Consider the following 23743-nt stretch of genomic DNA (forward strand, 5'->3'; position numbering starts at 1 on the left):
TGCATAAATTAGTCATAAAATCTGATCTTCACCTAAGTCATAACAATAGACAAACACAGTCTGCTTAAACTAATAACACGCAATTACATGTTTTCATGTCTTTATTGAACACACCGTGTAAACATTCACAGTGCAGGTAGGAACAATATGAACTGGATTTAATAACAGGTTGACCCTCCTTTGGCAGCAATAACCTCAACCAAACGTTTTCTGTAGTTGCGGATCAGACCTGCAAAACGGGAGGAATTTTGGACCATTCATCTTTACAAAACCGTTTCATTTCAGCAATATTCTTGGGATGTCTGGTGTGAACCGCTCATTTGAGGTCATGCCACAGCATTTTAAACCCGGTTTAGGTCAGGACTGATTGGGCCACTCCAGAAGGTGTATTTCCTTCTGTTGAAGCCGTTCTGTTGTAGATTTACTTCTGTCTTACGGGTTGTTGTCCTGTTGCATCACCCAACTTCTGTTGAGCTTCTATTGGCGGACAGATAGCCTTACATTCTCATGCAAAATGTCTTGATAAACTTTGGAATTCATTTTTCTGTCGATGATAGCAAGCTGTCCAGGCCCTGAGGCAGCAAAGCAGCCCAAACCATGATGCTCCCTCCACCATACTTCACAGTTGGGATGAGGTTTTGATGTTGATGTGCTGGGCCTTTTTTCTCCACAGTGTTGTGTTCCTGTAGTTTCATCTGTCCACAGAATATTTTGAGGGGTTCACATACCTTTTCCAACCTACACGGTGAATTTTTAAATTATGTATTCAATATAGACAAAATACAACAATTTGTGTGTTTTTAGTTTAAGCACACTGTTTGTCTATTGTTGTGACTTAGATGAAGATCAGAAATCCAGGTCATTTCAAAGGTTTCACATACTGTTCCTTCCCACTGTATTTGGTCATAGGAAAATCACTACATTTTCAGGTGAAACACACTGGAAGCACCACTGGGTTAGAGTGCTCTGTGTGTGTTTACCTGCAGGCGAGCAATCTCCTCCCCAAACTGTTTCTTCTGCTTGGCGAGGATAGACTGGTGTAGCTCAGCGTTGGCCTGCATGATGCAGTGTTTAGCTGCCAGCACCGGCAACACCTCCTGGAAATAAATACACTGACCAGGGAGAAGCAACCACAGAGCAGTGCGCGCACACGCACGCACACGGGGCAAACCAAAACACATACATGCAAACAAAGAAACCAAACCAAAGAACAACACCGCCAAGAGCAAATCACGAACGAGTTTCACGTCACAGAAGCCAAATCAGGAACACAGGCACACACACCACCACGAGGGATGCAGAGAGCGGAGGATAACAGGAGAGAGAACAGAACAGGGAGTGATTAATCTTTCTGCAACATTCACCCAAACTTTATTACAAAGTAGTGTGTGTGTGTCTGCAAAGTCCAGCCCATGTATTCCCACCCCAGAACATGTGTGTGTGTCTGCAAAGTCCAGCCCATGTATTCCCACACCAGAACATGTGTGTGTGTCTGCAAAGTCCAGCCCATGTATTCCCACCCCAGAACATGTGTGTGTGTCTGCAAAGTCCAGCCCATGTATTCCCACACCAGAACATGTGTGTGTGTGTCTGCAAAGTCCAGCCCATGTATTCCCACCCCAGAACATGTGTGTGTGTCTGCAAAGTCCAGCCCATGTATTCCCACCCCAGAACATGTGTGTGTGTCTGCAAAGTCCAGCCCATGTATTCCCACCCCAGAACATGTGTGTGTGTCTGCAAAGTCCAGCCCATGTATTCCCACCCCAGAACATGTGTGTGTGTCTGCAAAGTCCAGCCCATGTATTCCCACCCCAGAACATGTGTGTGTGTCTGCAAAGTCCAGCCCATGTATTCCCACCCAAGAACGTGTGTGTGTGTGTGTCTGTGTGTGTCTTTTAGTAGTAAGACAGGTCAGTCATATTTCAAACACACATCATTTCAGAAGCTCATTATTAGGTAGTAAGAGACCAATAAGAACGGGGGTGAGACGATGAAAGCGCCACTGAGAATAGAGCCCAAGTAGTGAACAAGCACAACCAATGAGAAAACAGCCCAGGTAGTGAATAACAAATCAGAATGGAGACTGTATGGTAAACAACCAATCAGAACAGAGATAGTGAAATGAGAGAAATGGGGAAAGTTCCACACCCTGAGTGTTATCCCCACACACACACACACACACACACACACACACACACACACACACACACACACACACACACACACACACACACACACACACACACACACACACACACACACCTTGGGCAGGTTCTCTTTGTACTGACACTGCTTGAAGGCATCGCTGTAGAAATCTGCCGCCTGATTGGCCAGTTTAGCGATGATGGCGTCCTTCATCTTATCTGTAGGGCAAACGATACCATGGTTACTTAATTTATGCACACACGTGCAATGTGTGGGTATAGCATGTGTGTGTGTGACATATGTGTACCTGAAGTAGCCTTGAGAAAGAAGACTTCCTGTGCCTGAGCCAGCATGATGAGACTGAGGGTTCCTACGGTCTCAGGAGAAATGTCCATTGTAGGCTCTCTGTTCAGAGCCGACAGCACTGTGTCCTTAATGTGACCAAATGCTCCACTTGCCAACTGGAAAAGGTGGAGGAGGGAGAGAGAGTGTATGACAGAGAGAGATGGAAAGACAGACAGACGAGGGGGTGGGGGTTATTGGTTATTTTATTACTACGTAGAATTAAAGTATTATTATAAAAAAGGTAGTCATTGGCTGTAATATCATTAGCAGTACTGTAGTAATACCTGGTAGTAATAGCAGTATTACTATAGATTTTGGTAGTATTTGGCTGTAGTATTTGTAGTACTGTAGTAATTTGATGTGGTATAAATAGTAGTGTTACTAATAGAACCTGGTAGTATTGTAGCATTACTATAGTAGTACCTGGTCATATTTGGCTGTAGTATTTGTAGTACTGTAGTAATTAGATGTGGTATAAATAGTAGTGTTATAAAAGCTAGTATTGTGTTACTATAGATTTGTAGTAGCTAGTAGTATTGTAGCATTACTATAGTAGTACCTGGTCGTATTTGGCTGTAGTATTTGTAGTACTGTAGTAATTAGATGTGGTATAAATAGTAGTGTTACTATAGAAGCTGTTTGTAGCTTACTAGTAGTACCTGGTCTATTTGGCTGTAGTATTTGTAGTACTGTAGTAATTAGATGTGGTATAAATAGTAGTGTTACTATAGAACCTGGTAGTATTGTAGCATTACTATAGTAGTACCTGGTCGTATTTGGCTGTAGTATTTGTAGTACTGTAGTAATTAGATGTGGTATAAATAGTAGTGTTACTATAGAAGCTGGTAGTATTGTAGCATTACTATAGTAGTACCTGGTCGTATTTGGCTGTAGTATTTGTAGTACTGTAGTAATTAGATGTGGTATAAATAGTAGTGTTACTATAGAACCTGGTAGTATTGTAGCATTACTATAGTAGTACCTGGTCGTATTTGGCTGTAGTATTTGTAGTACTGTAGTAATTAGATGTGGTATAAATAGTAGTGTTACTATAGAACCTGGTAGTATTGTAGCATTACTATAGTAGTACCTGGTAGTATTTGGCTGTAGTATTTGTAGTACTGTAGTAATTAGATGTGGTATAAATAGTAGTGTTACTATAGAACCTGGTAGTATTGTAGCATTACTATAGTAGTAATTAGATTTGTAGTACTGTATAAATAGATGTGGTATAAATAGTAGTGTTACTATAGAACCTGGTAGTATTGTAGCATTACTATAGTAGTACCTGGTAGTATTTGGCTGTAGTATTTATAGTACTGTAGTAATTAGATGTGGTATAAATAGTAGTGTTACTATAGAACCTGGTAGTATTGTAGCATTACTATAGTAGTACCTGGTCGTATTTGGCTGTAGTATTTGTAGTACTGTAGTAATTAGATGTGGTATAAATAGTAGTGTTACTATAGAACCTGGTAGTATTGTAGCATTACTATAGTAGTACCTGGTAGTATTTGGCTGCGGCCTTCAGTCCTTCATCGCTGTCCAGGTTTTGTTCTGAAGCGATCTGACTTGCCAACGCTGCTCCATTGAACAACACGCATGTCTTCTCATAGCCCAGACTGGCCAGGGCTAAAACACACACACCTGTTCATCAGGCTGACATACCTCACAATAGGGTTACAGAGGTTACCTCTCGCTGGGAGATAGCACACGCCGGCCCAGCTCTACACATGCCACAGACAGGTAATCATTTAGGTTGCAGGGTTTCCATTAGGAACATTTGGCACCGGACAAGTGACCTGAAAGATGACATTTGAGAACTGTACCGGTCATCCATCTGCATTGGGAAAGTAACCCATTAGGGCATCCATCCATGCAGCCAGTACAATCAATAAACAAGGGATATTGGCCAAATGAGCCACACTTACGTGTCCTTAAAACCAGCCTTTTAACAAATGACAAAAACACTATCCCTTGTGTTTCGATGTTTAGCATATGCAGAACTTTATAGTCTGTTTTATTGGTTTTAACTTTCCTCAAATATCAATTGTCCACCTTACGGTTCAGCTGTCAGAGATCTGATGACTAAATGCATCAGGGCATTGCATGCATAGGCCTATAGGAATCTACTGTATGAAATTAATATTAAAAAAATCTAATCTAATTTGATTTGTCACATGCGCTGAATAGACCTTACAGTGAAATGCTTTCTTGCAAGCCCTTAACAACCCGTTTGAAAAAAGTGTTAAATGATTTACTAAAATAAACTGAAGTAAAATATAAATAAAAAGTCAAATAAAAAAATTGTTAAAAGAACAATAAAATAACAATAGCGAGGCTATATAAATGGGTACTGGTACAGAGTCAAGGTTAGTCGAGGTAATATGTACATATATATATATGAAAGCGCCATAATATGTACAGGTAGAGGTAAAGTGACTATGCATAGATAATAAACGAGAGTAGCAGCAGCGTAAATAATGGGGATAGGGTCAATGCAAATAGTCCGGGTAGCCATTTGATTGGCTGTTCGGGAGTTAAGGGTTAGAAGCTGTTAAGAAGCCTTTTGGACGTAGACTTGGCACTCCTGCACCACTTGACATGCGGTAGTAGAGAGAAGAGTTTATGACTAGGGTGGCTGGAGTCTGACAATTTTTAGGGCCTTCCTCTGACACCACCTGATATAGAGGTCATGAATGGCAGGAAGCTTGGCCCCAGTGATGTACTGAGCCGTACGCCCTACCCTCTGTAGTGTCTTGCGGATGGAGACCGAGCAGTTGCCATATCAGATGGTGATGCAACCAGTCAGGATGCTCTCAATGGTGCAGCTGTAGAACTTTGAGGATCTAAGGACCCATGCCAAATCCTTTGTCTCCTGAGGGAAAACAGGCATCGTCATTCCCTCTTCATGACTCTCTTGGTGTGTTTGGACCATGATAGTTCATTGGTGATGTGGACACCAAGGAACATGAAGCTCTCAACCTGCTCCACTACAGTCCCATCGATGTGAATGGGGATGCTCCTTTTCCTGTAGACCATGATCATCTCCTTTTCTTGATCACATTGAGGGAGAGGTTGATATGCTGGCACCAGACACCCAGGGCGCTGACATTCTTCCTGTAGGCTATGTAATCATTGTTGGTGATCAGGCCTACCATTGTTGTCTCATCGGCAAACGTAATGATGGTGTTGGAGTCGTGCTTGGCCATGCAGTCATAGGTGAACAGGGAGTACAGGAGGGGACTGAGCACGCACCCCTGAGGGGCCCCCGTGTTAAGGATCAGCGTGGCAGATGTATCGTTACCTACCCTTACTACCTGGGAGCGGCCTGTCAGGAAGTCCAGGATCCAGATGCAGAGGGAGGTGTTTAGTCCCAGGGTTCTTAGCTTAGTAATGAGCTTTGAGGGCACTATGGTGTTGAACACTGAGCTGTAGTCAATGAATAGCAATCTCACGTAGGTGTTCCTTTTGTCCAAGTGGGAAAGGGCAGTGTGGTGTGCAATAGAGATTGCGTCATCTGTGGATCTGTTGGGGCCATATGCTAATTGGAGTGGGTCTAGGGTTTCTGGGATAATGGTGTTGATGTGAGCCGTGACCAGCCTTTCAAAGAACTTCCCGGCTACAGACGTGAGTGCTACGGGTTGGTAGTCATTCAAGGAAGTTACCTGGGTGTTCTTGGGCACAGGGACTATGGTAGTCTGCTTGAAACATGTTGGTATTACAGACTCGAACAGGGAGAGGTTCAAAATGTCAGTGAAGACACTTGCCAATTGGTCAGCGCATGCTAGGAGTACACATCCTGGTAATCTGTCTGGCACTGCAGCCTTGTGAATGTTGACCTGTTTGAAGTTCTTACTCACATCGGATATAGAATGCGTGACCACACAGTCTTCCGGAACCGCTGGTGCTCTAATGCATGCTTCAGTGTTTCTTGCCTTGAAGCAAGCATAGAAGTCATTTAGCTCGTCTGGAAGGCTTGTGTCACTGGGCAGCTTGCGGCTGTGGTTCCCTTTGTAGTTCGTAATAGTTTGCAGGCCCTGCCACATCCGACAAGCGTCGGAGCCGGTGTAGTACAATTCAATCTTAGTCCTGTATTGACGCTTTGCCTGTTTGATGGTTGGTGGTGGGGCATAGCAGGCTTTCTTATAAATGTTCGGCATAGAGTCGCACTCGTTGAAAGCGGCAGCTCTAACCTTCAGATTAGAGGTCGACCGATTATGATTTTTCATTGCCGATACCGATTATGCTGGCAAAACGCATGAAAGTGCTGTTTGAATGAATGTTTACGCGCCTGCTTCTGCCTACCACCGCTCAGTCAGATACTTGTATATAATATGACTGAGCATACAACACAGGACATGCTAGATAATATCTAGTAATATCATCAACCATGTGTAGTTAATTAGTGATTATGATTGATTGTTTTGTTTAATGCTAGCTAGCAACTTAACTTTGCTTACTGCATTTGCGTAACAGGCAGTCTCCTTGTGGAGTGCAACGAGAGAGAGGCAGGTCGTTATTGCGTTGGACTAGTTAACTGTAAGGTTGCAAGATTGGTTCCCCCGAGCTGACATGGTGAAAATCTGTCTTACTGCCCCTGAACGAGGCAGTTAACCCACCGTTCCTAAGCTGTCATTGAAAATAAGAATGTGTTCTTAACTGACTAGCCTAGTTAAATAAAGATTAAATAAAGGTGTAAACAAATTTATTTTTTAAAATGGCAAATCGGCGCCCAAAAATACCGATTTCCGATTGTTATGAAAACTTGAAATCTGCCCTAATTAAATCGGCCATTCCGATTAATAGGTCGACCTCTACTTTAGTGCGGATGTTACCTGTAATCCATGGCTTCTGGTTGGGGTATGTGTAGTACCAGTCAAAGGTTTGGACACACCTACTCATTCAAGGGATTTTCTTTATTTTCACTATTTTCTATATTGAGAATAAAATTAAGTTCAATAGAGTTTACAGCACCTCAGAAATTGCAGCCGAAATAAATGCTTCACTGAGTTCAAGTTACAGACATCTCAACATCAACTGTTCAGAGGAGACTGCATGAATCAGACCTTCATGGTTCGAATTGTTGCTAAGAAACCACTACTAAAGGATACCAATAAGAAGAGACTTGCTTGGATAAAAAACACAAGCAATGGACATTAGACCGGTGGAAATCTCTCCTTCTGTCTGATGAGCCCAAATTTGAGATTCCAACTGCTGTGTCTTTGTGAGACGCAGAGTAGGTGAACGGATGATCTCGACATGTGTGGTTCCCACCGTGAAGTATGGAGGAGGTGGTGTGATGGTGCTTTGCCGATGACACGGTCTGTGATTTATTTAGAATTCAAGGTACACTTAACCAGCATAGCTACCACAGCATTCTGCAGTGATACGCCATCCCATCTGGTTTGTGCTTAGTGGGACTATCACTTGTTTTTCCAACAGGACAATGACCCAACACACCTCCATGCTGAGTAAGGGCTATTTGACCAAGAAGTAGAGTGATGGACTGTTGCATCAGATGACCTGGCTTCCACTATCACCGGACCTCAACCCAATTGAGATGGTTTGGGATGAGTTGGACCACACAGAGTGAAGGAAAAGCAGACAAAAAGTGCTCAGAATGTGGGAACTCCTTCAAGACTGTTGGAAAAGCATTCCAGGTGAAGCTGGTTGAGAGAATGCCAAGCGTGTGCAAAGCTGTCATCAAGGCTAAGGTAGGCAACTTTGTCTAACTGTCACGCCTTGGTCATTGTATTTTGTGTTTTTGTTATATGTTTGGGTAGGCCAGGGTGTGACATGGGTTTATATGTTGTTTTCGTATTGGGGTTTGTATTATTTGGGATCGCGGCTGATTAGGGGTGTTGTATAGGCTTGGCTGCCTGAGGCGATTCTCAATCAGAGTCAGGTGATTCTCGTTGTCTCTGATTGGGAACCGTATTTAGGCAGCCTTAGTTTCGCTTTGTATTTCGTGGGTGATTGTTCCTGTCTTTGTGTAGTGTTCACCAGATAGGCTGTAATAAGTTTCACGTTCTGTTTGTTGTTTTGTATTTATGAGTTATTTCATGTTACGCTCTTCATTTATTAAAGTCATGAGTAACCAACACGCTGCATTTCGGTCCGACTCTCTTCCTTCAACAGACGAACTCCGTTACACTAAAAGTTTTGGTTACTACATGATACCGTATGTGTTATTTCATAGTTCCGATTTCTTCACCAATATTCTAAAATGTAGAAAATAGTACAAATAAAAGGAAAAAACCCTTGGATGAGTAGGTGTTCTAAAACCTTTGACTGGTCCTGTATGTACGGTCACTGTGGGGAGGACTTAATTGATTCACTTATTGATGAAGCCAGTGACTGATATTGTTTACTCCTCAATGCCATCGGAAGAATCCAGGACCATATTACGGTCTGTGCAAGCTAAAACAGTCCTGTAGCTTAGCACGCGTGTCATCTGACCACTTCTGTATTGAGCGAGTAAGCAGGAGGACAGAGTTATGGTCAGATTTGCCAAATGGAGGGCAGGCGAGAGCTTTGTACGCTCTGTGTGTGGAGAAAGGTGGTCTAAAGTTTTTTTTCCTCCTCTGGTTACACATTTAACATGCTGGTAGAAATTAGGTAAAAATCTATTTAATTTTTCCTGCATTAAAGTCCCCGGCCACTAGGAGCACCACCTCTGGATGAGCATTTTCTTATTTGCTTATGGCCTTATATAGCTCGTTGAGTGCCGTTTTAGTGCCAGCATTGGTTTGTGGTAGTAAATTTACAGCTACGAAAAATATATATGAAAACTCTTGGTAAATAGTATGGTCTACAACTTATCATGAGATACTCTACCTCAGGCGAGCAAAACCTTGAGACTTCCTTAATATTTGATTTAGTGCACCAGCAGTTATTTACAAATAGACACAGACCGCCACCCCTTGTCTTTACCGGAGGCAGATGTTCCGTCTTGCCGATACACGGAAAACTCAGCCAGCTGTATGTTATGCATGTCCTTATTCAGCCACGAAACATAAGATATTACAGTTAATGTCCCATTGGTAGGATAGTCTTGATCGGAGCTCATCCAGTTTATTATCCAATGATTGCACGTTGGCTAATAGGACTGATGGTTGAGGCGGACTGATGGTTGAGGCGGACTGATGGTTGAGGCGGACTACACACTCGCCGTCGGATCCTTACAAGGCACACGGACCTACGTCCCCGAAATCTGTCTCTTCTTCATGCGAATGACGGGAATTTGGGCCTTGTCCGGTGTCTGAAGTAAATCCATTGCATGTAGACACGTTAAAGAAAAAAAATATTTGTCCAGTTCGAGGTGAATAATCGCTGTCTTGATATTCATAAGCTTTTTTTGGTCATAAGAGATGGCGGCAGAAACATAATGTACAAAATAAGTAACAAATAACGTGAAAAAACACACAAAAAAAAAACAAAGAGAGAGAAAGAGAGAGAAAGAGAGAGAAAGAGAAAGAGAGAGAAAGAGAGAGAGAAAGAGAGAGAAAAAGAGAGAAAGAGAGAGAAAAAGAGAGAAAGAGAGAAAGAGAGAGAAAGAGAGAAAGAGAGAAAGAGAGAGAGATATATATATACATATCTAATGGCAGACTGATGACAGGACATGGATTTCTTTATCCTTGTCAGATAGGCTACTGCATCTGCTATACAGATATATACAGTCGTGGCCAAATGTTTTGAGAATGACACAAATATTAATTTTCACAAAGTCTGCTGCCTCAGTTTGTATGATGGCAATTTGCATATACTCCAGAATGATATGAAGAGTGATCAGATGAATTGCAATTAATTGCAAAGTCCCTCTTTGCCATGCAAATGGCACGTGCCGTCATCATTGCTTTGCACAAAAAGGGCTTCACAGGCAAGGATATTGCTGCCAGTAAGATTGCACCTAAATGAACCATTTATCGGATCATCAAGAACTTCAAGGAGAGTGGTTCAATTGTTGTGAAGAAGGCTTCAGGGCGCCCAAAAAGTCCAGCAAGCGCCAGGACCGTCTCCAAAAGTTGATTCAGCTGCGGGATCGGGGCACCACCAGTACAGAGCTTGCTTAGGAAAGGCAGTAGGCAGGTGTGAGTACATCTGCACGCACAGTGAGGCGAAGACTTTTGGAGGATGGCCTGGTGTCAAGAAGGGCAGCAAAGAAGCCACTTCTCTCCAGGAAAAACATCAGGGACAGACTGATATTCTGCAAAAGGTACAGGGATTGGACTGCTGAGGACTGGGCTAAAGTCATTTTCTCTGATGAATTCCGTTTCTGATTGTTTGGGGCATTCGGAAAAAAGCTTGCCAGGAGAAGACAAGGTGAGTGTTACCATCAGTCCTGTGTCATGCCAACAGTAAAGCACCCTGAGACCATTCATGTGTGGGGTTGCTTCTCAGCCAAGGGAGTGAGCTCACTCACAATTATGCTTAAGAACACAGCCATGAATAAAGAATGGTACAAACACATCCTCCGAGAGCAACTTATCCCAACCACCCAGGAACAGTTTGGTGACGAACAATACCTTTTCCAGCATGATGGAGCACCTTGCCATAAGGCAAAAGTGATAACTAAGTGACTCGGGGAACAAAAGATCGATATTTTGGGTCCATGGCCAGGAAACTCCCCAGACCTTAATCCCATTGAGAACTTGTAGTCAATCCTCAAGAGGCTGGTGTACAAACAAAACCCCACAAATTCTGACAAACTCCAAGCATTGATTATGCAAGAATGGGCTGCCATCAGTCAGGATGTGGCCCAGAAGTTAATTGACAGCATGCCAGGGGGGATTGCAGAGGTCTTGTAAAAGAAGGGTCAACACTGCAAATATTGACTCTTTGCATCAACTTCATGTAATTGTCAATAAAAGCCTTTCACACTTATGAAATGTTTGTAATTATACTTCAGTATTCCATAGTAACATCTGACAAAAATATCTAAAGACACTGGGGCAGCAGACTTTGTGAAACTTAATATTTGTGTCATTCTCAACTTTTGGCCACGACTGTACAGCTAATTCGTACATGTTCTATCGGATGTAAAAAAAATAAAGATAAGCATTATTGTTAGATTACAGGAGTAACTATGGTAGGCTTAGAACATTCTTCCTCGCCTCAAGTTCAAGGAGTGCAAGTCAGTTGGACTGCCGGAACACAGTGCCTTCATATCATAGGCCGGCAGTGTAATAGCCAGACCAAAAGTAATTAAGTCTAGCCATTGTTCATAGGGAAAATACAAGCAGGATATTATATTGCGGCAAACACAACATTACAGTTGGAACTTAATTAAGCTAAAGAAAATGACAACAGAATGAAACAAAACATGTTTGGCATATTTAAAGAACTGGTTTAGCTGACTAAACAGGCCTAAAATAATAACAATGAGCGAGTTGCACAGAAGCCACACCAACATTTCTCTCGTCTTTGACACCTACAATATTAAAACTTGTCCATACGGAGGACATTCCCCCTTGTAGGCATACTCTCCAACTTTAATTTGACTGAAATTAAAAAGGTCTCCATCTTCGCAATCAACAGTAGCCTAGGCCAAAGCTCCTCTCTCCTTAGCAGCAGGTGCATGTACATAAGGCAGAGTGTAATGAGTGAGAGAATGGTGCTGAAGCGCAAAATCTGGGTTTATGACAGGCAGCCCTGGGCAATTTGGCCGCATACGATTGAATTTATGGTCTTTTAATTTATTTGACCGGCCAAAATCCGGGGAACGGAAACCTTGATATGTTGAAAAAGACAAGGAGCGAACACACACCATACAATATTACTGCTTCCTACACCTACTGGAACAACCATGCCCGCAAGCCTCGTGTGTGTGTGTGTGTGTGTGTGTGTGTGTGTGTGTGTGTGTGTGTGTGTGTGTGTGTGTGTGTGTGTGTGTGTGTGTGTGTGTGTGTGTGTGTGTGTGTGTGTGTAGCGTACCTAGTTTGACTGAGCCGCCGAACAGTGAGCCCTTATCAAAGGCATCTTTCCATGTGAAGGTTAGACACAGCTGCAGGAACACAGAAAGAGAGATTAGCAACATTATCAGACAAACCTTATTTTTTATTAGCGTTTCATGTGTGACGTGATTCTCTGTACCACGCAGACACATACTGTATTATATTGTTTTCAGCAGTGTGTATTTTGTATTGAGTGGATGAGAGGTTATATGTACCTGGTTTTCAGAGAAGGGAAACTTTGGCTCCACGGCACACAGCTGATCATAATACCTACAGAAAAGAGAGATGTTATTGACTGTGTTACTGACCAACTACGCTTGGGCGGAATCCAGATTCGGAGGCTGCGATGTGCCCTCTCCTTCACTGCAGCCGAGGTGAGTAAGACATTTAAACGTGTTAACCCTCGCAAGGCTGCAGGCCCAGACGGCATCCCCAGCCGCGCCCTCAGAGCATGCGCAGACCAGCTGGCCGGTGTGTTTACGGACATATTCAATCAATCCCTATACCAGTCTGCTGTTCCCACATGCTTCAAGAGGGCCACCATTGTTCCTGTTCCCAAGAAAGCTAAGGTAACTGAGCTAAACGACTACCGCCCTGTAGCACTCACTTCCGTCATCATGAAGTGCTTTGAGAGACTAGTCAAGGACCATATCACCTCCACCCTACCTGACACCCTAGACCCACTCCAATTTGCTTACCGCCCAAATAGGTCCACAGACGATGCAATCTCAACCACACTGCACACTGCCCTAACCCACCTGGACAAGAGGAATACCTATGTGAGAATGCTGTTCATCGACTACAGCTCGGCATTCAACACCATAGTACCCTCCAAGCTCGTCATCAAGCTCGAGACCCTGGGTCTCGACCCCGCCCTGTGCAACTGGGTACTGGACTTCCTGACGGGCCGCCCCCAGGTGGTGAGGGTAGGCAACAACATCTCCTCCCCGCTGATCCTCAACACGGGGCCCCACAAGGGTGCGTTCTGAGCCCTCTCCTGTACTCCCTGTTCACCCACGACTGCGTGGCCACGCACGCCTCCAACTCAATCATCAAGTTTGCGGACGACACAACAGTGGTAGGCTTGATTACCAACAACGACGAGACGGCCTACAGGGAGGAGGTGAGGGCCCTTGGAGTGTGGTGTCAGGAAAATAACCTCACACTCAACGTCAACAAAACTAAGGAGATGATTGTGGACTTCAGGAAACAGCAGAGGGAACACCCCCTTATCCACATCGATGGAACAGTAGTGGAGAGGGTAGCTAGTTTTAAGTTCCTCGGCATACACATCACAGACAAACTGAATTGGTCCACTCACACTGACAGCGTCGTGAAGAAGGCGCAGCAGCGCCTATTCAACCTCAGGAGGCTGAAGAAATTCGGCTTGTCACCAAAAGCACTCACAAACTTCTACAGATGCACAATCGAGAGCATCCTGGCGGGCTGTATCACCGCCTGGTACGGCAACTGCTCCGCCCTCAACCGTAAGGCTCTCCAGAGGGTAGTGAGGACTGCACAACGCATCACCGGGGCAAACTACCTGCCCTCCAGGACACCTACACCACCCGTTGTTACAGGAAGGCCATAAAGATCATCAAGGACATCAACCACCCGAACCACTGCCTGTTCACCCCGCTATCATCCAGAAGGCGAGGTCAGTACAGGTGCATCAAAGCTGGGACCGAGAGACTGAAAAACAGCTTCTATCTCAAGGCCATCAGACTGTTAAACAGCCACCACTAACACTGAGTGGCTGCTGCCAACACACTGTCATTGACACTGACCCAACTCCAGCCATTTTAATAATGGGAATTGATGGGAAATGATGTAAATATATCACTAGCCACTTTAAACAATGCTACCTTATGTTACTTACCCTACATTATTCATCTCATATGCATATGTATATACTGTACTCTACAACATCGACTGCATCCTTATGTAACACATGTATCACTAGCCACTTTAACTATGCCACTTTGTTTACTTTGTCTACACACTCATCTCATATGTATATACTGTACTCGATACCATCTTCTACTGTATGCTGCTCTGTACCATCACTCATTCATATATCCTTATGTACATGTTCCTTATCCCCTTACACTGTGTATAAGACAGTAGTTTTGGAATTGTTAGTTAGATTACTTGTTGGTTATCACTGCATTGTCGGAACTAGAAGCACAAGCATTTCGCTACACTCGCATTAACATCTGCTAACCATGTGTATGTGACAAATAAAATTTGATTTGATTTGATTTGATTCTCATACCTGCCTTGTGTCATACCAGGATACTCTGGAATTTTGTATTTTTATTTAACCTTTATTTAACTAGGCAAGTCTGTTAAGAACAAATGATTATTTACAATGGATGGCCTATGAACAGTGGGTTAACTGCCTTGTTCAGGGGCAGAACGACAGATTTTAACCTTGTCAGCTCAGGGATATTTTGGTTACTAGTCCAACGCTCTAACCACTAGGCTACCTGCTGAAAGCTTATGTAAATGTGATATTTCAGGGTTGTTTTATTTATACTCAGTAAGAAACTTTGGCAGCCGCTAGTTCTTGGCACATCTGTACTTGGGAATTGTCTCCCATTCTTCTCAAGCTCTGTCAAGTTGGATGGGGAGCGTACAGCTATTTTCAGGTCTCTCCAGAGATGTTTGAGCGGGTTCAAGTCTGGGCTCTGGCCGGGCCATTCAAGGCATTCAGAGACTTATCCTGAAGCCACTCCTGCGTTGTTTGGCTGTGTGCTTAGGGTCATTGTCCTGTTGGAAGGTGAACCTTCGCCACAGTCTGAGGTCCTGAGCAGGTTATCAAGGATCTCTATGTACTTTGCGCCGTTCATCTTTCCCTCGACACTGACTAGTCTCCCAGTCCCTGCCACTGAAAAACATCCCCACAGCATGATGCTGCCACTACCATGCTTCACCGTAGGGATGGTGCCAGGTTTCCTCCAGACGTGACGCTTGGCATTCAGGCCAACGAGTTCAATCTTGGTTTCATCAGACCAGAGAATCTTGTTTGTCATGGTCTGAGAGTCTTTAGGTGCCGGTTAGCAAACTCCAAGTGGGCTGTCATGTGCCTTTTACTGAGGAGTGGCTTCCGTCTGGCCACTCTACTATAAAGGCCTGATTGGTGGAGCGCTGCAGAAATGATTGTCCTTCTGGAAGGTTCTCCCATCTTCACAAAAGAACTTTGGAGCTCTGTCAGAGTGATCATCGGGTTCTTGGTCACCTCCATGACCACGTCCCCTTTTCCCCAGATTGCTCAGTTTAGCCAGGCAGCTAGCTCTAGAAAGAGTCTTGGTGGTTCCAAACTTCTTACATTTAAGAATGATGGAAGCCAATGTGTTCTTGGGGACCGTCAATGATGCAGAATTGTTTTGGTACCCTTCCCCAGATCTGTGCCTTGACACAACCCTGTCTCGGAGCTCTACAGACAATTCCTTCGACCTCATGGCATGGTTGTTGCTCTGACATGCACTGTGAACTGTGGGACCTTATATAGACAGGTGTGTGCCTTTCCAAATCATGTCCAATCAATTGAATTTACCACAGGTGGACTCCAATCAAGTTGTAGAAACATCTTATTTATTTCACCTTTCTTTAACCAGGTAGGCTAGCTGAGAACAAGTTCTCATTTACAACTGCGACCTGGCAAAAGAGTCTGATTATTGAATACTTGATTTATTTGTATACATTTGCAAAAATGTTTAAAAAACTTTTTTCGCTTTGTCATTATGGGGTAGTGTGTGTAGATTGATATGGAACATTTTTTCTTACACATTATAATAAGTGTGTAACGAAATAAAATGTGGAAAAAGTGAAGGGGTCTGAATACTTCCGAATGCACTGTATTAGACAGCCATGCTCTTGATTCATTCTCTACTGTTTCCAAGCGAAGCTTGATTTTGGAAGAAGCTAACCACTTAGCTAGATAGCTTCTAAATGAACAAACCAAATGGACAACTGCAGAGCATTTAGTGAATTTTAGACAGTTGACTTAATAGATATAAGATACATAGTTGGAGAACATTTGTGAACTCTATACTGTAACTAGACCACCTGGCACATGCTGGGAGTGACTCACAAGGCTCCAGTCTTTCGTCCATGAGTGCTTGTAAACAAACACCACGTAACTGGAGACTACTAGTAAGATTCATAATGAAAAATTGTGACAGGTGAAATTAAGAACGCAATCTTCTTTATCTCCTAATGTATTGCACAAGTTGAGTGCAGGAATTTACTTAAAAAATAGCTAAAAATATTTAAATGTGTAAAAATAAATAAAAACTCCAGATGAAATAGTTTCAACAGTATTGACTAGAGGTCGACCGATTATGATTTTTCAATGCCGATACAGATTATTGGAAGACCATAAAAGCTGATACCGATTAATCGGCTGATTTTTTATTTATTTATTTGTAATAATGACAATTACAACAATACTGAATGAACACTTATTTTAACAATATAATACATCAATAAAATAAATTTAGCCTCAAGTGAATAATGAAACATGTTCAATTTGGTTTAAATAATGTGAAAATAAAGTGTTGGAGAAGAAAGTAAAAGTGCAATATGTTCCATGTAAAATGTGCGCCATGTAAGAAAGCTAATGTTTCAGTTCCTTGCTCAAAACATATGGTGGTTCCTTTTAACATGAGTCTTCAATATTCCCAGGTAAGAAGTTTTAAATTGTAGTTATTATAGAAATTATAGGACTATTTCCCTCTATACCATTTGTATTTCATTAACCTTTGACTATTGGATGACCTTCCGGTTACTAGTCCAATGCTCTAACCACTAGGCTACCCTGTCGCTAGGCTACTTTAGTATTGCCAGTGTAACAGTATAGCTTACGTCCCTCTCCTCGCTCCTCCCTGGGCTCGACCCAGCAACACAACGAAGATTAGCGAGGGTTAACTAGCTAGCCATTTCACTTCGGTTACTCAAGCCTCATCTCAGGAGTTGATAGGCTTGACGTCATAAACAGCGCAATGCTTGACGCAAAATGAGGAGCTGCTGGCAAAACGCACAAAAGTGCTGTTTGAATGAATGTTTACGCACCTGCTTCTGCCTACCACTGCTCAGTCAGATACTTGTATGCTCAGTCAGATTATATGCAACACAGGACACGCTTGATAATATCTAGTAATATCAACAACCATGTGTAGTTAACTAGTGATTATGATTGATTGTTTTTTTATAAGATAAGTTTAATGCTAGCTAGCAACTTACCTTGGTTTACTGTATTCGCGTAACTCCTTGTGGAGTGCAACAAGAGAGAGGCAGGTTGTTATTGCGTTAGACTAGTTAAAGTTGCAAGATTGGATCCCCCGAGCTGACAAGGTGAAAATCTGTCTTTCTGCCCCTGAACGAGGCAGTTAACCCACCGTTCCTAAGCCATCATTGAAAATAAGAATGTGTGTTTGCTTGTTTGTTGACTTTTTTTGTACAGATTTAACTGTACTACTGTATCATTTTGACACGCAAAGACTCAAACGGTGTTCCATAGCAAACTGCTCAAAAACATAAAGGGAACACTTAAACCACACAATGTAACTCCAAGTCAATCACACTTCTGTGAAATCAAACTGTCCACTTAGGAAGCAACACTGATTGACAATACATTTCACATGCTGTTGTGCAAATGGAATAGACAACAGGTGGAAATTATAGGCATTTAGCAAGACACCCCCAATAAAGGAGTGGTTCTGCAGGTGGGGACCACAGACCACTTCTCAGTTCCTATGCTTCCTGGCTGATGTTTTGGTCACTTTTGAATGCTGGCGGTGCTTTCACTCTAGTGGTAGCATGAGACGGAGTCTACAACCCATACAAGTGGCTCAGGTAGTGCAGCTCATCCAGGATGGCACATCAATGTGAGCTGTGGCAAGAAGGTTTGCTGTGTCTGTCAGTAGTGTCCAGAGCATGGAGGCGCTACCAGGAGACAGGCCAGTACATCAGGAGACGTGGAGGAGGCCGTAGGAGGGCAACAACCCAGCAGCAGGACCGCTACCTCCGCCTTTGTGCAAGGAGGAGCACTGCCAGAGCCCTGCAAAATGACCTCCAGCAGGCCACAAATGTGCATGTGTCTGCTCAAACGATCAGAAGCAGACTCCACGAGGGTGGTATGAGGGCCCAACGTCCACAGGCGGGGGTTGTGCTTACAGCCCAACACCGTGCAGGACGTTTGGTATTTGCCAGAGAACACCAAGATTGGCAAATTCGCCACTGGCGCCCTGTGATCTTCACAGATGAAAGCAAGTTCACACTGAGCACGTGACAGACGTGACAGTCTGGAGACGCCGTGGAGGACGTTCTGCTGCCTGCAACATCCTCCAGCATGACCGGTTTGGCAGTGGGTCAGTCATGGTATGGCATTTTTTGGGGGGCCGCACAGCCCTCCATTTGCTCGCCAGAGGTAGCCTGACTGCCATTAGGTACCGAGATGAGATCCTCAGACCCCTTGTAAAAGGCTATATAGGAATAAATATTATTATTGATATTACTTATGGTTATACTTAATTTGCTCTGTTAAACCTATCCTTTAGAATGACTTCGATAGCAACAGTCAATTATGTAGTTATTATGCTGGTGTGGTTGGCCCTGGGTTCCTCCTAATGCAAGACAATGCTGGACCTCATGTGGCTGGAGTGTATCAGCAGTTCCTGCAAGAGGAAGGCATTGATGCTATGGACTGGCCTGCCCGTTCCCCAGACCTGAATCCAATTGAGCACATCTGGGACATCATGTCTCGCTCCATCCACCAACGCCACGTTGCACCACAGACTGTCCAAGAGTTGGCAGATGCTTTAGTCCAGGTCTGTGAGGAGATCCCCCAGGAGACCATCCGCCACCTCATCAGGAGCATGCCCAGGCGTTGTAGGGAGGTCATACAGGCACGTGAAGGCCACACACACTACTGAGCCTAATTTTGACTTGTTTTAAGGACATTACATCAAAGTTGGATCAGCCTGTAGTGTGGTTTTCCACTTGAATTTTGAGTGTGACTCCAAATCCAGACCATGGGTTGATAAATTTGATTTCCATTGATCATTTTTGTGTGATTTTGTTGTCAGCACATTCAACTATGTAAAGAAAAAAGTATTTAAGAATATTTCATTCATATCTAGGATGTGTTATTTTAGTGTTCCCTTTATTTTTTTGAGCATTGTATATGTCGTGAAGCTCATAGCAGTGATGCTATTACTGTGTAACTCCGGTAGGGCAACATCGAAAAAATTGCACACTTGGTATTGTTAATCGGTGCTCGACCAGTTGGCGAAAGCCAACATCACCCACGACAGAGAACGTTTGATTATCAAGGGCAATGAATTCCATTATCTTGGCTTTAATGAATTTCACCTTTGAGTTGTTACGCTGAAATGTTGACTTGTTGACTGCTCGAGCAACACAGCAGATATTGTGGGCTCGTTTAGGAATGCTGTGTTGCACTTACAGCTCAAAATTGTACGTGGCATCATTACGTCATGTACCTTCATTATATAGGTATGCACGTCAGCTGTGACATGGTTTTGCACATCGGGTGTTAAACTAGACATCGGCCGTTTCCGATATGTTCACCAATATATCGTGCATCCCTAATTGCGTCTCGGACAAAAGGCACCTAATTGGCGGAACAAACCTGGTACTATAGTTGACTCTCAGGTCAGAGAGGCAATGAAGGAATGTGAAGGAAGGAGGGAATGAGGAGTACTTACAGAAGTGCAGTGAGAGAATGGGAAAATAAGGAGGAGGGGGGGTAAAAGAGTAGGGAGAACGGGAGAGGGAGGAGAAGAGCGGTCGCTAGGTGGGTGCACTGAAGGTTTTTAGGTACAAACAATGGTTACCATGGTTACACCAAGATTAGCAAGGCTTGGTAGGGACCAAAGTACATATGGGACCAAAGTACATACAGAGTTTGCATTTTTGGGTACATTTCCATTGGATCCATTACACCGGGGTAGTTCATGTGGAACATGCGAACCTCAAGTATTTGATGGAAAACAAATAACTTTTTACAGTTTAGAGTTCTGTCCTAGACAGGTCTGCTGGTGACTAGACTACTGCTGCTGACACAATGGCAGTCTGTCTGCAGAGCTGTGAAAGGGATATGGAATACAAGGCCCGTTGCCATAGCTACCTGGCACATGGCTCACTCTGTACATGAGCTGAGAGCTAAGAGGCTACAATGCTAAGATTCACCTCCTAGGCATCTACCCACTCTGTATAGCAATGCGTAGCCAGAACGTTAACATACTGTAGGCCAGCAATAGCATGTCCCTATCCCATCTTGTAGTTAGGAAGCCTACGCTAACATTGAATAAGTTCCTCCAGCAAACACTCCTTACAACAAACAGAGATGCCAAGACTCTATTGTAACTATTGTAATGCACTAGTATTAAATAATGCTCTGTGGACAATACAATGCTAAACTATTAGTCAATTGATTCTATACATGGGAGCAAAGTCTAAATCCTGCTCATATCACTAGTAGCCTACTGTATAGAATAGATGACTGGCTGGAGAAACCGAGGAAAGAAAATCAGAAAAGTCAATAGGTCACCACTCCAAGATACGTGTGGTGATATCACACAGGACTGGAGACACATCTTTGGTAGGGTAGAGGAGGTTTGTTAACCAAATAACAGTCCAGTTTCCTCCATGGAACTCTATGCAAAACATTCCTTCCATCTCCCAGTGTGGGTATTCTGTTTAGATGAGATGGCTCGGATTTAGCTGAATAATGCCTCCGAGGCAGGCAGACTATATTAAATGTACATTATATAGCACAGCCTACTTCTACTCTGAAAGTTATGTAGTGTTGCATCCTCCCACCGAGATCTTGGATCAGTTGAGTATCTATCAAGAAGTGATAGTGAGGGACCTTCCAAGGAGTAGTAGTAGTCTTTATGGCACAGGAGGTAATGTTAGCCATCCTGAAACCACCCCCACATAACCCTCCTGAAACTAACATTACTTGTATAATGTTGTAATAACATATCAATAAACACTGGCTAGAAACATGGGAGATTTTGATGACGTTAGAAAATTTGACAATGACACATTCAAATTTGATATTGGGGCCGGTCAAACTGACTCATAAGGATGCCAGCTGGGAAATACCCCTGTCAGAAAATACATACCCTACCATTACGCTTGTAGGGTCCGGAACTTCTGGCAAGGAAATAACCATTACTTAATTGTCACTGTTTTAAGCTAATGTTTATTGGAATTGGCTAACATGGAAGTTAGTTAAGTAGCTAGCTAAACAAGCTAGCTAGTTACTTTACTAATTGACAGCAGGTTCATTTCACATGTAGAAATCGTTATTTGAGCCATTACAGTAGCATCACATCGACATTGATTGTCAATGCGTTAACTTTTCATAAATTGTTAAACACATGACTCAAAAGGAAAAACTGCTTCCGAGAATTTCAGGGTGCGGCAATGGAGTTAAATAGTAGCCCAGCCATTTCCAAACAGGTGAAATAGCTTGTTAACTGTTAGGTGTCTAGCTGGAGTTAGCTAGTTACGTCAGTGCAGCTGTATTTCAAACCTCAGGAGGATTTCCAGCGAGCTTTCGTGTTTGTCGAGCGGCCTCCCCAGAGCACTCTTGCGCAGCTTGTTCAACTCCTCCACGGATCGGATATACTCAGCTTGATCCTCGCCCGTTGGGTATGTCGCCGTAACGAATTTCGAGAGCGGTTTAACTAGTTCGACTTCAGACGACTTCTTTAACGGGACAGAAATAAAAGTCGCCATTTTTGCCCCGCGAAAAGTAACAAATAAAATGTGAAAGGACTATCAATCGGCAAAAACAACAGGCGGCTCCTCACTTCCTGGATTCTGCTGCAAACGTCAGAAGACGTTGACGCATAGAGCGAGCTGCGCAGACGCAGTGAGGGCTGGACAGGGGCAATACAGGTTTCTGATATCTCGATGTATTTTTTTCTTCATGTTATTGGATGCTTACATTAAGGGCTTTATTTAGACAGGACATGTCTATGATTACTTATATTTAAAGGTGCTCCGCCATTTCCTGGTTGCTAAAATTCTAAAAGTTTGCATAATTTCAGTTATGTAGTGTAGATAATCATTGTACGATCTTAACTCCTGTGAAATATTTTCACTAGCCAAAAATATTGTATTTTCAGCTGTTTGAAGCTGGTGTACAAAACCAAAAGTTCAAGAAGCAAAAATACACTTAAGGGACGCATACAAATAGCGCACATAGAACATATCTACTGCTTCTGAGACTTGCTTTCATTGAGAATGACAGATTTATAACTAATGTCTTTGTGAATTTGGTGGTTGCCCAAAAAGTTACATATTGCAGCTTAATAAACTCAGCAAAAAAAGAAACGTCATCTCACTGTCAACTGGGTTTATTTTCAGGATACTTAACGTGTAAATATTTGTATGAGCATAACAAGATTCAACAACTGAGACATAAACTGAACCAGTTCCACAGACATATGACTAAGATAAATTGAATGTGTCCCTGAACAAAAGGGGGGGATCAAAATAAAAAATAACAGTCAGTATCTGCTGTGGCCACCAGCTGCATTACATACTGCAGTGCATCTCCTCCTCAAGGACTGCACAAGATTAACCTGTTCTTGCTTTGAGATGTTACCCCACTCTTCCACCAAGGCCTGCAAGTTCCCAGACATTTCTGGGGGGAATGGCCCTAGCACTCACCCCCCCGATCCAACAGGTCCCAGACGTGCTCAATGGGATTGAGATCCGGGCTCTTCGCTGGCCATGGCAGAACACTGACATTCCTGTCTTGCAGGAAATCACACACAGAATGAGCAGTATGGCTGGTGGCATTGTCATACTGGAGGGTCATGTCAGAATGAGCCTGCAGGAAGGGTACCACATCAGGAAGGAGGATGTCTTCCCTGTAATACACAGCATTGAGATTGCCTGCAATGACAACAAGCTCAGTCCGATGATTCTGTGACACACCGCCCCAGACCATGACGGACCCTCCACCTTGATCCCGCTCCAGAGAACAGGCCTCTGTGTTACACTCATTCCTTCGACGATAAACGTGAATCCAACCATCACCCCTGGTGAGACAAAACAGCGACTCGTCAGTGAAGAGCACTTTTTGCCAGTCCTGTCTGGTCCAGCGACGGAGGGTTGTGCCCTTAGGCGACGTTGTTACCGGTGATGTCTGGTGAGGACCTGCCTTACAACAGGCCTACAAGCCCTCAGTCCAGCCTCTCTCAGCCTATTGCGGACAGTCAGTGATTGTGCGTTCCTGGTGTAACTCG

The 23743-nt window shown here is 43.4% G+C and overlaps 1 protein-coding gene across 4 annotated transcripts in view; it reads right to left on the minus strand.

Annotated features, from left to right (window-relative positions):
• LOC124012685 (programmed cell death 6 interacting protein) overlaps positions 1 to 22329 on the minus strand; it is a 29417-nt gene extending 7088 nt beyond the window's left edge. For 2 of the 4 annotated variants that reach the window (XR_006834756.1, XM_046326555.1), the window contains exons 1-7: positions 22018 to 22329; positions 12662 to 12716; positions 12427 to 12496; positions 3995 to 4122; positions 2453 to 2606; positions 2263 to 2363; positions 981 to 1112 (exon numbers count right to left, since the gene is read on the minus strand). Coding sequence is in view for 3 of the 4 variants with exons in the window: in XM_046326555.1 (XP_046182511.1) it covers positions 981 to 1112; positions 2263 to 2363; positions 2453 to 2606; positions 3995 to 4122; positions 12427 to 12496; positions 12662 to 12716; positions 22018 to 22223 (846 nt within the window). In the remaining variant the exon portion in view is untranslated. Of the gene's footprint in view, positions 1 to 980; positions 1113 to 2262; positions 2364 to 2452; positions 2607 to 2881; positions 2887 to 3994; positions 4123 to 12426; positions 12497 to 12661; positions 12717 to 22017 lie in introns of those variants that run through there. The other 2 variants (XM_046326556.1, XM_046326557.1) reach the window with 2 other exon arrangements.
• Between the last annotated feature and the right edge of the window lie 1414 nt (positions 22330 to 23743).

Source organism: Oncorhynchus gorbuscha, linkage group LG24, assembly GCF_021184085.1.
Source record: "Oncorhynchus gorbuscha isolate QuinsamMale2020 ecotype Even-year linkage group LG24, OgorEven_v1.0, whole genome shotgun sequence".
NCBI lineage: Eukaryota > Metazoa > Chordata > Actinopteri > Salmoniformes > Salmonidae > Oncorhynchus > Oncorhynchus gorbuscha.